This window comes from Centruroides sculpturatus, unplaced genomic scaffold (assembly GCF_000671375.1).
Source record: "Centruroides sculpturatus isolate CEXI.00-Female unplaced genomic scaffold, Cexi_2.0 scaffold1935, whole genome shotgun sequence".
Classification (NCBI taxonomy): Eukaryota; Metazoa; Arthropoda; class Arachnida; order Scorpiones; family Buthidae; genus Centruroides; species Centruroides sculpturatus.
Window position 1 is genome coordinate 35,082 of NW_019386163.1, and position 17,359 is coordinate 52,440.

Here is a 17,359-nt window from a genome sequence, read left to right on the forward strand (position 1 = left end):
CAGATAGGCTGATCTGGATATGTTGGACCTGGTCACCCCTATTATGAGTGAGACCAAAACTACGGCGGGTATGATTAAAAGACCCTCTTTTAATTTTAACTCTTTATCGCCGTGGAAATAGTTAAAATTAATAAATAATAAATCGATAAAATCAAGAAAAAAGAATTAACAGAATTATAAATACAGTACTTGTTTAATAACATTTATATTAATGTGTTAAATAAAACTTAAATCTTGTAAAAGTCTTACAAAATTAAAATAAAATTTTATAAAATTAATGTACTGTATTTATATATACTACTAAAGTGAAATAAGCTAAGGAAATAGTTCTATGTTTTCGGAAAAATCATTTTGTCCAGAAGAGGGCGTTAAATAGTTCCGGCGGGAAGTTGCCAACGTGGTTGTCACGTGTCGTATCATCTGTTATTCTGAATCTCTATTGACATGGAATGCAAGTTGTTGTCTGACGGGTTGTGTGTGTTCCTTCCAGTCACGTACCAAATATGAAAGTCTGAAAATGCTCTTTAGACGGCGTAAGTTAACGTTATTGAAACTAGTACTGATCTTTTCTATTGTTATTTGTATATTATTTTGGTTATTACAAGTTCGTCGAAATGATTTGCAAAATGTCAATGAAAAGAACGAAGTACACGTGGTCGAATTTAAAAGTTCACAAAACGAAATCTCACACAATAATCACATTCAGGACAAGCGTGCTTCAGAGTTAAAGCAAAATATTCATAAAAGTGAATCTAATTTAGGTATCCTACAAACAAAATCTTCTCGTGACAAAAAAAATCAGATGAATATGGGTATTTTAAAACATCCGGAAGAAAAGCCAATCGTTTCTAACGCTGATGATATTATGAACGTTATTCCGGGTTTAGGTGAGAATGGTGTTGCTGTCCATTTGAGCAAAAAGGAGCAAAAGGAAGCTGATAAATTATTTAATCAAGCTGCATTTAATGTTTATCTAAGTAATAGAATTTCCTTGAATAGAAGTGTTCCAGATCCAAGGCATCCTATGTAAGTAATTATTTTTTCATTAAAATAAAATATTTATTTTAATGATATATTTATATATTTAATGATAATGATTAATAGATATTTTTTAATTTTCATTTCTAATAAAAAAATAAATAAAAACATACAATACCAAACAAATTTACTATTGAAAATAAGATATAATATAAAAAGTAAAAGATGTTTTGGATTTTCAATATCTACAAATTTCATTAATTTTAGGTTTGTTTATTATTATTATTATATTTAAGTTAATAGTTAAATGTATTCAATTTTTGATAAAGTTGCATCACTACTAGTATAAGAATTCTGTTTAATGGAGAGATCACAGTTGTAATTACCAAAAATGTAAAAGAATTGTAGGTCATTCTTAGCATTTCAATGACTGGTTTATTATTTATAGTCTGAAATAGCATATTGTAATTGAGCATAATCTTCTTATAGTGAGGACATAAATATGATGCAGTCATATGATAAGTTACATTTTGTAGAATTTAGGTTCAGTGGATTTTGAGATCCAAAGTTCAAAAACAACAAAGTTAAATGACTCTTTTCAGTTAAAATATAATACTTGTTAATATTACTAATTTTACTAGAAAAGAATCATTTTAACTATATCTAAATTTTACTAGTTAGCTTTTAAAGGTTATGAAACTGCAGAAATCATTTTATTTAAATTTTAATTTGTTTGGAAGTGTACTATAATAATATAAATTATTATTAAGTTTTTTTTTTTGCAAAATGTACTATAAAGTTTTATATTATAATGCATTTAAATTTTCAAATTGTACTGTCTTACAGATTTCAAATCAAAATTATAGAAAAGAAAAAGAAATTACAGAAAATCAAAGAATTATGAAATATTGATATTATTTCACAATTCTCCTTTTTCCATAATTTTATTTATTATTTAGTATCAGTTGTTTCTTAAGTTTTTATTTTAATGATACTTTTTTTATTGGATACATAATTAATTCACTTTTATTAATAATTTTTAACTGAAGTAAAAACTAATATTTACCACAACCTATTTAATATAAAAAGAAACACTTCCAACTACTTTTAATGATCATCTTCAACTTTATAATCATTTGAGTTTAATAATAAAGTCAAAAACATTTCAAATGTTACAGACACACATACTGTACAGCAGTGTTTCCCAACATGGGGCCCATGCCCCACAGTGGGGCAATTCGAAAATGGACTCATCCAGAGTTTAAGTTAACTGTATAGCTGCTATATATGTTAGGGGGCATAAGAATTTTAGAAAGGCTTAGGTGGAGCATAGCACAAAAAAGAAACACTGCTGTATAGGATACACACATTCACAAAAATTTATACGATCAAGCAAAGATTGATCATATAAGTTTTATATATTAAAAAATATAATATATAAAACTACTATAAATATTAAAGTTAAATAATCAAACATTTATTAAATATTTTAATGGAAATGTTTGATTTATAGTAATGATTATAGAAAATCAAAGCATTAGCCTATTCTTTTTTATTTTTTAGTGTGGTAACTAAACATTATACTGATGTTATATTGAAAATGCTTATGGGGAAAAACTAGTCATATAACATCTGTAAAGTTTCATAACAGGAGTTTAATAAATGATTGTATATTATCAATATTATTATCTTAACAATATACTTAAGATGTTTAAATAAAAATTAATTAATCATATGTTCAAATTGAACTAAAAATAAAATACAATATTGTTATTTTATTCTGAATGATGATTTCACTCTTTACACTTTTTTTATAATTTATAGTTTTGATATATATGCCTGTAATGAATTATTATATAACCTAAATCAGGTCAGAAAGGTAATTTTTGAATTTTTTAAATTAACCATTTAACAACTTTTTCATTAATTAATTTCAGATATTGCTGACACATATCATTGCCTATTGTTTGTCATAGAAAAAGAGAACACATTTCTCAAAATTTGAAAAGCTAGAAAATTATAGTTGATAAATGACTCAAATAAGAATAACCATCCAATAAAAAAAAATATTTAATTAAAATTTTGATGACCAACAATAAAAGATACCTTGATATCAAATATTTCAAGTTGAATCTATTACTGAAGGCCACATTTATATTTACAGGGATTTATAAAGGAACATATTATACTGTACTGATATAATTATTTTATTTATATATATAATATGATCCAAAACATTATGAACTATTTCTGTGAAATTCAATAAAGTATTTCATTTACTGATTAATTTTATGCAAATTGTATTGCAGAAATATATATTATTTTATGTAGTGTATTTATAGTCTAAAATTACTAACTTAAATTTTCACTTTGGAACTTTTTTCTTATCTGTTTATTAAAAAAATTCAGTTTGAAATATTTCAGAGTAATTAATTTATAATTGGTATTAATATAATGATAAAATTATTGTATATTAAAAATAATAAAATGCTTTCTGGCCAAACATAGCTAAAAACTAATTATTTTCAATCTAGAATTAAGCTAATAATAATTTTTAAAAATTAGCTTAAGTCTAGCTTAAAAATAATCTAATTTCTAGATGTGTTTGTCTATTGAAACCTATTAAACTTTTATTAGCTTTAACTCTTTAATATGTTTTAAAGGTACTTTTCTGTTAATGGGATACCAGTCGATATATACGATATATACAGTACTGAACGGTGTAAAGAAATGGCCATTTAATTATGTTAAAATACATTTCAATAGAAATAAACTTTAATAATATATGTGATGTCAAACTTTTGTAAACATAAAAGATGCAAAGCAGGTTAGGAATTTAACAAGTTTTAATTTTTTTGGTTTTGTTTTAATTGATCTTTGTGATTTTATTCAAGTTTTAATTATTTTGTGTTTTATTAAATCTACTTGACTTTTATTATTCTTGTGCTTTTCCATTATGTCAATAAGATGATACCATTAAGCGTCAGATTACAATTATAACTGGCGTCCCATTAACAGAAAAGTACTGTTTTAATAAAGAATTTTTTTAAATATGAGATTTATGTATACTGCTAATATTATTTCTTTACAAATCTTAAGTAATATTTATTTTCGACTTTAGAATTAATTTTATCTATTTAAAAAGTGATATTGGAGACTTTAAAATAATCTATAGATTTGTTATTTTTCAAAATGTTGTCCATAAGAAAATTAACATCTGCTGCTGAATTTTTCATTTATAGCTGCAAAATAGTCTGAAAATTTCATTAAATAAAATCAAATTAAAAATGTAAAAATTTATGAAAAGATATTATATGTGTATATTATCTATGCATAAATTTTTAAATGTATGTAACAAAATAGTATAAAATGCAAATTTTATGTGTAATAAAACTTATTAAATAGAATAATTTCTACTTATTATATAATGTAATTTTGTGTTATAGAAAATTTAAAAGTTTTATTCCATTATCATAAGATTAATAGATAATAAGTTTTAATATAATAATTAAAAGATAACTTTAAATAACGTGTTTTTCTTCTTTGATAAAATGAAAACAAATACATTTCTATATGTAAATATTTTATTATTACATTAGTTAATTCTTCATTTACAGTATAATCACTGATAAATGAATATTTTCATAAATAAAAAATTAAAAGAAATTCAGCTATATTATAAAGAAAAGATTAGATTAAATTATGGTTTTGCTACTTTAAGTTTTTAGGAAAAACAAAGGAATTTTTAAAATTTGATGTGCTTTAATATTAATAGCATAAATAATATTTTAATAACTTATTTAAGTAAAATTTAAAACTTTTATTGGAAATTCGAAAGTAGTTGATGTTCAACTATTTTTCTTTTGTTTTCTTTCAGGTTAAAAATAGCTTATTTTTAGCTTCATTGATTTTAGCATAAAAAATACAGGTAGTTACGGTAATTTGACTGAAAATACAGTTAATTCCAGAATGCTTAATCATAAAATTGATTTATAGTTAATTTAAAAGTTTAATAAATGAAATAAATATATGAAGAATCTTCATTTTGTTCTGAAGCAAAACTAACAATCCTAAAAGTATTTAATTTTCTTTTATTTAAAAATCAGAATTAAATAAAGATTACTACTGTTATTGGAAAAGATTTTATACATTTATCAAATACCAATTTATTGAAATTAAATTTTTTATTGTAATATACTTGTAAGTTCTACTTATCATTTATTCAGTTTTTTTTACATTGCAATTTTTAAGAAATGATTGCAATGTAAAAAGTTTAATAGGTAAAATTGTTCAAAAAATAATCATTTTACTTTATTTAGAAAAAAGAATGATAGCCTGTCTCTTTTTCTTATACCTTCTATCCCACATAAAACTATATAACTTTATTCAAAGTGTAACTGAGGTAAAACATGATACTTTATTCAATTAAAACTAGCTATTTGTGTAATGTAAGATTGTCACTTTGCCAATATCAAAACATTTTTCTAGAGACTTTAGCATTAAAACTTTTAATATAAATTCAATTAATATCCATTAAAGATATATTTTTAACCTGCTATATTCTTACCTTAGCATACAAGTTGTGCTAGATATCTGCATATTTTTAGAATGATTAAGGATGGTTTAAATGTTCCTTTCTTCTGTGCATTTATATAAAATGACAAAAAAATGCATTTTGAAACATAAATAAATATATAAACTGTTATTTTGAAATCAAAGGAAGTAAATTCTGGACTACTTATCTTGTATATGTACACAAACTGGAAAATGAATCAAGAACTTGAGAATAAGAAGTTGAAACATACTCTTGCTTTATTGAACAGAATATTGCATATTCTGCTGCAAGGATTATAGATTTGATTTGACAGCAGTCCAAGAAACAAGATGGATTGGACAGAATATGATTGAAAAGACAGACTACATTGTAAACTGTCATGCTAATAAAACATATTGAATGTACAGAATTCTAGTAAATTTGCAAAAGATGTGTTTTTAAACTATAGTATCATCTTTACACATATGTCTACTGAAAGTAAATAAAAAGATTAAAAATAATATTCTTTTTATGGAAACATGACAAAATTATATGATGATATCTGCATAATGATGATAAAATTGTGATTGGCAACTTGAATGTAAAGTGGAAAGACAGGGTAAATTCAGGCCAATAATTGAAAATCATAATCTGACAATAACTGAATCAGGTAAATAAACTTTGATATAGAACGTACAGTAATATAGCTACTGGCAGCATGTTCTTCTAATATAAGATTAAGTAAAGATCAGCAGATGGCAAGATCTATAAGTAAATTGACCATGTTTTAATAGATGTCAGACTTCAGTTTGATAGCTATCAGAATATGTAGGCAAACATTAATTCTGATCATTACTTAATGATAGCCAGAATTAGGGAAGACATTTAATTAGTTAAATGCAAAAAAAAATTGGAGAATGAACTGAGGAATTTAGTTGTGAGAACCTAAAAGATTTCAAGATAAAAAATACATATGCTAATCTGTTTAATAACAATCATATGGTAGCTATGAAAAGAAATGATAACTTTTTAGATGATAAATGGATCAGATTGAAAGATATTATGAATGATATTGCAAAAACTGTTTTAGGCAAGACAAACAGGTTAAGGCACAAAGTTAGTATGACAAGGTGACAAAAGATATTAATTCTTATATACTAGTGCTAATGAGGAAAGTCATACTGCCAGAAAATAAAAAAAGAAACTTTATTAACAAAACAAAAGGATATTTGAAGAGAATAAGTTTTGCAAATTTTAAAGTAGGTAATGAATACAAAGCATTTTATTGAAGTAAAAAGTATGTTGAAAAGACTTTAAAACCAGACTTAACAGTGTTCTTATCCTATAGAGATTATGTTAGTGTTAGAAATGTTAGTAGATATTGTAACGAACACAACACTGATATATAAAGGTTTTTTGTGGACAGTTATAGAGATTATCTTGAGTGACAAATAAGCAATTCTTGATAGATGGGTAAAATATTTTAATGGCCTGCTAAAAGAGGTCATTAAAATATCAGACATCTAGCCATACATTCTCTCTTTAGACCTTGAAGGGCCAGTGAAGCTAATATCCACTCTACTAGAAGTTGAAATATAACTGTACAGAAACTAAAGCAATAAACCTTATAAAGACAGGACCTGACAAAGACAATAGAGTCTTGGGTTCAAGCAGAACTACTCAAAAATGCTGAACTAGAACTGATTAGTGCTACTGATGAGATTATCTCTAATATTTGGGACTCTGAATGGATGCCAGCTGAGTGTAATATGAGCATTGTAAGCACTATACATAAAACCAGTAGCCCAAGAAACTTCAAAAAAACTACGTAAAAGCAAATATTTTTATCAATAAAAATATTAACTTGTACTGGAACTAGAAAGAATTAATCAAAATTATCACCTTTTTAAATATTCCAGCAATATTTCAAAAGGTAATATTAAAAGGTAATAATATTTTTATCTATGTTGAATGGTCATTATCAAGCTAAAAGACTTTCACAGTTTGAATGAAGCTGTTAAAACAAACAGTTCAAACAGAAGAATTACCTGGGATTGGTGATTTCCATCCATGTGATAAAAGGGGAGTTGTTGTAAGAGAGAGAGAGAGGGACATTAGCACATGGACAACAGATCAAATACTTTCTCTTACACACAATGAAGTGGTATTATAAGGCAATAAATAAACTATCGATACATCCACTTTATTAAATATTACATTTTATATTTATTGCCAAGACATGTTTCATGTGTAAAACCCTTCATCTGCTGACTGAAAAATATACAGTTGTAAATACTACAATATTATTAAAATGCTCTTAAACTTACAACATACCTTGATGTGCAGTACATTCTTCCCCATTTTAAGATCACATTAATTTTAATCTTTACAATTTTCTATAAATTTTAATTATTAAGTTAACTATTTTTACAACAGTTTTTATATTTTAACAAATGCAACAATTACAATACTTGGAATCAACACTTCTATGCTAAAATTCCTATTTTTTTATTTTTGACATTTACATATTAGCTTTTTACATTAGCTCTTTATTTTAATATATAATTTACATAATACTTCTTTTGTTATTTCACAAAAGAACAGATCAAATATTTAACAAAAACAAAAATGCACTTATCTGTTAATGGAAACATATTAACGTCTAATCACAGAATCTTTTCAGCATCCAGTAAAATGTAGAAGATGAAACTAATCACAAATGTTTTTAGAATCCACCTGATTCTAGTTTCAGGTTGAAATAGTTAATTTCTAATTGGAATGCATCAAACAGAATAGTCATTTAGATAACCCATATGGTCTGCACTGCAGGTTGTGCAAAAAAGTGAGGTTGAAGTACATTATTTGGATCTTATCATTAGATATGCAAATTCCCACATTGAAACAGCAGTATATTATAAACCTGGCTATACCCCCTTATACATCCCTATGGGGTCAAATGACCCCTATTATTATAAAATTGCTGCTTTCAGGACCCTAATCAAGAGGGCATACATACATTGTTCTAACCCACTTGAAATGAAAACAGAATTGTTATGTATCAAAGGAATAGTGCATTCATTAGAATACAATAAAAACCTAATTCACCATATTTCCAACAAATATTTTTCATCAACAAACATCCATACCTCATAGCTGACAACATTACTAATATCATAGAACAAGCAGTGGTCAGTTTCAACCATAACATGCACTTGATATGTACCAGAATAGCAAAACACAGTGGGTTGAGAATTATATACAGGAAGTACCTGACAATATTCTTGATATCAAGAAAAGGGAAAAACCCCAAACTGCCAGAAATCCCAGAGTGTATAACGTTTCACTAAGAGGTTCAGGAGAATCTAGTCTATGTCAGTGTCACTAAAAGATCATTGGAACAGAGGATATAGGCTCAGCTCATCCAATCCTCTACAAATTGGAACCACATCAGGCTTTTATAGTCCATAATATTTAAAGCCAGCCTTGGCTTCAATTGCATAAACTCTAAAGATGAGATACAACTGTCTAAAGAATGGAAAGCATTGTACTGGTATTACATAACATTGTTATAACCTGAACAGATCAGCACATGTCTCTAACTGGCTTTTTCAAATTTGAATGCTACATGACTATTTTATTCAGTGGATTCCAAAAATGTTTGATTTGTTTCATCTTCCACATTTTACTGGATGCTGAAGAGGTTCTGTGATTAGATGTTAGAGATCAAATATTTAATATTTGACAGATACTTGAGAAAAGTATTGAATTTGGAATTGATATATACCATCTCTTTATTGATGGTATATATCAGTTCAGGACAGTGTATGACAATATTGACAGAAGTAGACTCTTTGAAGCAATAGAGAGGTTGAGGCGCACGTTTTAAACGTGTAAACGTGTACGTGTGACGTTCGGCGCCGCTTTCCCGTAAGCCTAAAAGTTTGACAATGGTGTTTGGATAGTCGGTGGAATCACGCTCGACATTCCAAACACCATCGTCAAACTTTTAGGCTTACGGGAAAGCGGCGCCGAACGTCACACGTACACGTTTACACGTTTAAAACGTGCGCCTCAACCTCTCTAATGAATGAACTTATCATACTTCATAATGCTTATTAGATTTCTCAATGTTACTTTGGCAATACATGTTGCAAAGTTCAAGTGCAGAGAAGCATGTCAGGCAACCTAGGCATAGTATTATAGAATGATACATTGCCTTTCTTCCTTTTCAATATTGCCTTGGAAAAAGTTGGTACAAGATTCTAAAATTACCATAATAGACCATATTTTCTATGACTCTATACAAATTTGCTTATGCTAATAACATTGGTATTGTAGAATAAAACTACATTATTAGAAAAAGCTTTCTAATATACCACTGAATTTTAAGGTTTTTATTTTGGTGTGGTTATTTAATACAAGTGCAGTATCCAAATAAATTGAAAAAGCTTTCCTTGTCTTTGAGGAATCTGCTAACAAAGTGTATCTCAAGATCAACAAATAAAAAACAAAATGCATGTCTATTACAAAAAATGAGTGTAGCAACATTCCCTCTTAAGTGTAGCAACATTCCCTCTTATATTGAACTTGGCTCTTATAAGTTTTAAATTTTTCACATCTTCACATACCTGGGATTCAGACATAACTGCAAGAACAAGATGCAATCAGAAATTTGGAGATAAGTTCTTGCAACCAATAAAAACTTCTTTGGTTTCAAAAACTGCCCTACTGAAATCAATATATTTCAGAAAAACAAATGTGATATTATATAAAATACTTATGACTCTGGACTAGGACTTTCTAAAAAATGAAATACTAGAATGCTTTGATAGAAAAGTCTTTATAAGTATTCAGGAAACAGGATAATCAAGAATATACAAAGAACCAGATATTATTAAATTCATCAAACTAAATAGACCAAATTGGGTTGCACATGTGCATGGATGAAAATAGCATAGTTAAAGAAAGTGCTGACAAAGTCAGAGTGTAGAAGAAAACCAAAGACCAAGATTGAGACAAATAGACTCTGTTGACCAAGATTTTGCTATACTCAGACTTAATACAATTTATTTGGATAATTTTCAAATACATATGTGGTCATAATCAATAATATAATTATTAAGTGGATTTATTCTGAAATATATACTTTCATACGGAACTGTTGAGATTTATTCAATTTCATTCATATTAAAACTAGACACAAAAAGAAAAATAATAATTAATATTTTTCATGAGTCCAAACTTTATTAAGATTAAATATTTTTTGAGACTTCAATGTCTCAACTTCAGGTTCAGACATATCAAATATGTCATTTGGACTAAGAAGAAATTTAAAATACAGGTCGCCTTACATCGGTAATTGGTTCCAGGAGAGGCGACATAAGTCAAATTTACTTGTCTCCGAATCTAATTGTCACTAGGCTAAACCATAAATTACCATTCCCGGTTCTGTATTTTATCTATTAATGCATTTTTAATAATACATGGTTAATAAGGATCTATTTTAAGCTTACAAAGAAATAAATTTTAGTTTTTAATATAGTACTGAAAAAGTAATCTAAATTTACAAATGCATATACTGTAAATACATGTATATATTTTAATATGATTTTATGTGCTTTAAACACTTTTCTAGTGATATTACGACTTCAATATTTGTGATGGACAGATGTAAAGTTGAATAAAATGATTTAAACTTGATTTTTATTTTTCCATATACTTTTTTGACAAACGACGTATAATCAGGAACGACGTAAGTCGAGGTATACCTGTTATAAAAACTTTACACAAAACATTTTGTTAACATACACAAATTATTTACCATAATTATATTTATGGTATTGTTTTGTCAAACTTTTTTTATTTTTTAATCTGCTCTTCATTTGAATGATGAATTTTATTGTATTGTGTGTTTGGATCCGAAGATAAGACATTAAAACCTTAACAAATGTTTAATACCAATAAAGTTTGCTCTCCTGAAGATAATTTTTCTTTGTCTCTATTACAATATTAGTCTTTTTCCATTTGTATACAATCAAATATGTAGTAGATTAAATGCTTATTTAGTTTTAAGGTAAATATCTCATATTTTTGATTCCTTAATCTTATTAAACTTGGCAAAATTATCAAATTTACTTGCTGAAAGGAGTCAGGAATAGTAGGTTTTTTCCTCTCTAATTTTAGATGATGATTTGCAAACGTAAAAGTTAGGAATTACTATAAAAATTAACATCTACAAAAAATTTGTTTTTGAACCAAATTATTTTTACTTTTGCAATAAATTAAAGTTGATACTTAAATATGACATTTGATTTGATAATAGAATGCACTCATTCCAAAAATCTTTCTAAGAATGAAGAGAGAACATAATTTAGTTTAATATAACAGTTTTATCACTTCATATGCTTTGAATGATAAATATTTGGATTGTTATGAAAATATATAAAAGCAATCATAATCCCAATTAAGTTGAAGCCAAACAACAACCAAATTGCTGGATTGTATGGGACTATTAAATTTTGTAAGGAGTAATTAACAAGTAGATTTTCAATTGGAAATGAATATAGTTAATAATTTAATGTGTTAGGTTGTTATGAATCTTTTTTGCTAGTTATAAAATTATTTTTCTATAATGATATAGTTTATTACACATTTGTATCTACATGAAATTTATAAACTTTTGAAAGCAATATTATATAAAATAACAGATAATTATAAAATCTTCATCTGCTAAAAATATATTCTTAAATGAAAATTTCATATATATTGATAATTTTCATATTTATTATATATATATATATAAATGATTACAAGATGATGTATAAAGATTGCTGGTATTGATAATATTCTGCCAAGTGGAAAAATGTCCCGTTTATGTCTAGTATGTCATTAATGTCAATTGTTAATGTTTTTCATGCTTCACATACTACCTGATTTGCTCTAGTTTTTATTACTTTAATGAGATTATTTTATTTTATTTAAAATAAAATAAAACAATGAATATTGTTTGAATGTGGGAAATTTGTTAATATACTTCAAAATATATATTGTATTGATTAATTTAAAAAAAAAAGCATTGCTGTAATTACATTAACAAATTAGATGTATTTGTTTAACTCATTTAAATCTTGTATTTTTGTTTTAATTTTATTCATCAGTCAGTATTCTCAATAAAATTATTTAAAATTATCACAAAAAAAACAGTGTTGAAAAAATCAAAATAACAATAAAATATTACATCTACAAGATTAAATAAATATTTTATTTGGTCTTTATTTATCAATACATTTAAGATGTATATGAAAAACACTTTTATAGGAAGTGGTCTTGTTGAATTAATTACATCTTTAAAAATTCTTTTTTTTCTTAAATTTATATTAGATTACTCTATAAAAAATTTTATTCTTCATTTAATTGAAATAAATCAGCAAAAGATTTTATGATTTACTTATTTAATTTTTCATTTTTTCCAGAAAAGAATAAACAAACATGCTCTCATCTTTCCATAAAATTTAAATCCCACTTGTTTTCTCATTTGTGACAAATAATTAAATTCTCTTCATGCAACATAAAGTAAAATTTAAAAAATTTTTCTGGCTTGCTTAAATTTAATATATGAAGATTAAAAAGTAAAAATACAAATATATATTTTCAAAAAAGAAATCATTCTTTCAATAGAAATAATATTAATTTATTCTCTATATTTTCATGTAGACAATAAATTGTTACTACAAAAGTAAATATCAAAATACTATACAAAAATGTCAAGACTAGTTTTTTTGAATTGTAATTATACATCACACAGGTATATAAAATTGCAATAGAACATTACTAATTGAAGTTGAGAAATTAAAACTTAACAGTTGTCCTTATAATTCTGTTACACATTGTTCAACATGTTACACACTGTTACACATGAGATACAATCATTAAATTCATCTTATTCCACAAATTACATATTTTATTAATTTTCAATTTTATTCTTCATATATTAAATTTAAGCAAGCCAGAAAAATTTTTTAAACTTATGTTGCGTGAAGAGTATTTAATTATTTGGCAAATAAATTATTTTTATTTTATGAATAAGACTGAAAATAATAAATGTCTATAAATGTATCACATTCTTATTTTCTTCTATTGAATTACTAAGAACAAAAAATGATGGTTCAAAAATATGTAATTTGTGGAATCAGATGAATTTAATGATTGTATCTCATGATTACAATGTGTAACAGAATTATAAGGACAACTGTTAAGTTTTAATTTCTCAACTTCAATTAGTAATGTTCTATTGCAATNTTTGTATTTTACATATTAATATGGTATGCATAGTATTTAAGTTAAAACATAAATTGATGTTTGTAAACGGTCTACCCTCCTACCTCCTAATTTGTGAAAAAGCAAAATAAGAAACAATTTTTGTTGTGTACTTAATGAAAAAATGTAAGTGTTTTTAGTGTTTTTTGGTTTGTTTCATTTAATGTAATATAACATAGTCATGTTTTAACATTTTTTGTTTATTTGAACTAGCACTGAAGAGGGGTTGGAGTATATTATACCAACCCGAAATATATTTGTAGTTCAATGAAAAATAAAAGTTAAATTTGCTAACCAGAAATTGCTGTCAGATACGTCTACCAAAGCGCGTGTTTTGGATTACAGAGACGAATTTACATTGTTAATAAAAATTTACTCTTGTAAAATATAATACTGACATTTACAATGCATACTAATATACATTTATTTCCAGTGTAAATAAATATACTATAGTAACTTGAGTAACTAATTAGAAAATAGTTTTTCCCTAGTGTAATCAAACTGTTGACAGTACAAATTGCAGTAGAATACTTTTTTACAATTAAAAGAATGTAAATCATTTAATTGTGTCTATACATTGTTTTCTTATTTCAGTTAATCCTTCTGCAAACAAGCATTTTGATCTCACATAGAAAAAATGGTTTTAAGTGCTAAATTCCAAATATGGAGTTTTATGCTTTGTTTATATATTGTGGAATTGGATTAAACCTTAAATCATTTTCTTGAATTTTTTCTAACTCTCTCCTATAAGCACTAAGATTTTTTTAGCAAGCCCATTATGTGTGTAATGTCCACATTGGGGTAGTTGGATGGTGAGGGATAAGACCCAACATATTTAGATTTCCCCTGAAAAGTAACTGGGGTTTTTTGATCCATCTGGATTAATTAAATCCTAGGTTCCCAGAACAATAGGCTGCCATCTTAATACCAGTTTAATGCTCAGCAATTTGTTTTTCTTGAATATTATGAAGTCTTTTAATAGAGATTGAATATTAAAAAGACAAAATGTTACATTATTTAATTATTGAAATTTCTGTGGTAAAGTATAGAATAAAAATTAATTAATTAATATAATATGCACATCCCAGTTTGATGTCAAATTAAAGAATAAAATTGTCAAACTTACATTAATTAATTAATATGGTTATTAATGATCAGAAGAGTTTTTCTCTGAAGTATATTAGTGTCAAATAAAGGAAACATTTGTTAAAAATGAAATGCTAAATGCTCTGAATCTTAAACATATCTATTTTAAATTTTATTTCAATACTAACTGAATAACATTTAGATCCATATACGTAAGTAACATTCATACTATGAAGATACAGTATTTCTAATTATGGTCTAAATTTATATATAGTGACTCAAAAAAGTCTGCATACAGCATGTTTCAAAACACTATATATTTATTCTAATTGTCTATATATACATATACGTAAGTAACATTCATACTATGAAGATACAGTATTTCTAATTATGGTCTAAATTTATATACAGTGACTCAAAAAAGTCTGCATACAGCAGTTATTAAAGTCATCAAATGTACTGTAATATGCAAAAACAGCATGTTTGAGAACACTGTACATATTTATTGTAACTGTCTATATATACATCACATATATAATAAGAAATTAAAAAGTAACCAACCCTATATGTATATAAGATAATGAATATAAATATTAACAAGATGCAGAAATTTAAAACAAAAAAGTTTGTGTACAAATACAAATTGTTTAGAATAAACTTAACCAAATTCATGCTAGTATTCTGTAGCAAATTCTTTTTGTCTAATAACTTCTAAATGTTTCTCTCTGATGAAAGTAGTTTTGAAGTGTCTTCTCCTATTTTATACCATTGTTTTTGCAAGATAGCCTTTAGTGTATTTTTAGATGTAATATGGTTGGTATTAGTCATGCTAATAATCCTATAAATAATTTATGAGGTGATTATAGAGGTATATGCAATTGTCTTTGAACATTATACAATAACTATTCTTGCACAATATGTGAAGAATGCTTGCGATAATTGTCCCATTTGAATATGAAGTTATTCTCTAATCCCAATTTCTGCACACTACTTTTAAATTTTCCATTAAAATATTTAAATAATCATATCTGTTCATTGTGCTATTGATGAATTTTAACGTTCCAACTACACCAGCTACCATATATCCCCATATCACAGTACCACCCCCATATTTAACAGTGGCACTTGTATTCTTTACTTGAAATTCTGTGTTGGGCTTTTGCCACACACATAAGAAATAAACTTCTTCCAACACTAGAGGAGTTATAATTCAGCATCTCAAACAACCTTTACAGCTCCAGTGGTATGTGTTTACACCTTAGCAAACATTTTCAACCTCATCGAGGTCTTCATCAGGCTACTTTAATTATGAATTTGAACGCATTTGAAACGGAACATATACGATTCAAAATATATAAACAGATTTAAGAATACTCAAGGAACATTATGCACGCGCTAAAATGACTGTAACGCACGTGTAATATCAAGTTTGCATAACGGTAGAAGCAGACGAATTATACACACTCATTTATGGGGATGAGTTCCCTCATAACAAAACTTCCACGTGCTAGATATACCAATTGCATCCCTGGAGTTGATGCACGTGCCACATAATCCTGCCTTGTATATTTCTAAAGTTTCCATCATTCTCAGTTGATCAGTGCGATGTGAGAGCCTGATCAAGTGGGCATTTTGTATGTCGGCCGTGATTCCCGGTTCAGTGGCAACCGTTGAGAGGGCGGTGGCAGAAGTTGCCACTGAACCGGAAATCACGGCCGACATACAAAATGCCCACTTGATCAGGCTCTCACATCGCACTGATCAACTGAGAATGATGGAAACTTTAGAAATATACAAGGCAGGATTATGTGGCACGTGCATCAACTCCAGGGATGCAATTGGTATATCTAGCACGTGGAAGTTTTGTTATGAGGGAACTCATCCCCATAAATGAGTGTGTATAATTCGTCTGCTTCTACCGTTATGCAAACTTGATATTACACGTGCGTTACAGTCATTTTAGCGCGTGCGTAACATTCCTTGAGTATTCTTAAATCTGTTTATATATTTTGAATCGTATACGTTCTGTTCCAAATGCGTTCGAATTCATAATTAAAGTAGCCTGATGAAGACCTCAATGAGGTTGAAAACATTTGCTAAGGTGTAAACACACCACTGGAGCTGTAAAGGTTGTTTGAGGTGCTGAGCCACACACATTTTCTTCCATCAGAGTCAAATATTTTTTGATACATTAAATTTACTTTCATCACTAAATAAACACACTTTTAAAAGTCTTCCAATTTCCCTACATATTTACACAAATTCTGAAGCTTCTTTCTATTGATTTTAGAAATCAATGGTTTTAATCTGTCAGTGCATTCATGTTAATTAGCCCTTCTTAGTGATGTTAGTGTGTGGGCATGCGTATGCAGAATGATTTTGTTCACCCTGTTTAAAGCTTAATAACTCTTGTGCTTTTTGTCAAAAATTTCTGAAATTTTGCTG

General features: G+C 26.8%; 1 protein-coding gene across 2 annotated transcripts in view; it reads left to right on the forward strand.

Moving 5' to 3' along the window:
- The first annotated feature begins 366 nt into the window (after positions 1–366).
- Positions 367–17,359, forward strand: part of LOC111613877 (polypeptide N-acetylgalactosaminyltransferase 1-like) — a 30,625-nt gene continuing 13,632 nt past the window's right edge. The window contains exon 1 of one of the 2 annotated variants that reach the window (XM_023355229.1): positions 367–1,026. In XM_023355229.1, coding sequence (XP_023210997.1) covers positions 518–1,026 — 509 coding nt within the window. In that variant the 5' untranslated portion in view covers positions 367–517. The remainder of the gene's footprint in view (positions 1,027–17,359) is intronic. The other variant, XR_002754835.1, reaches the window with a different exon arrangement.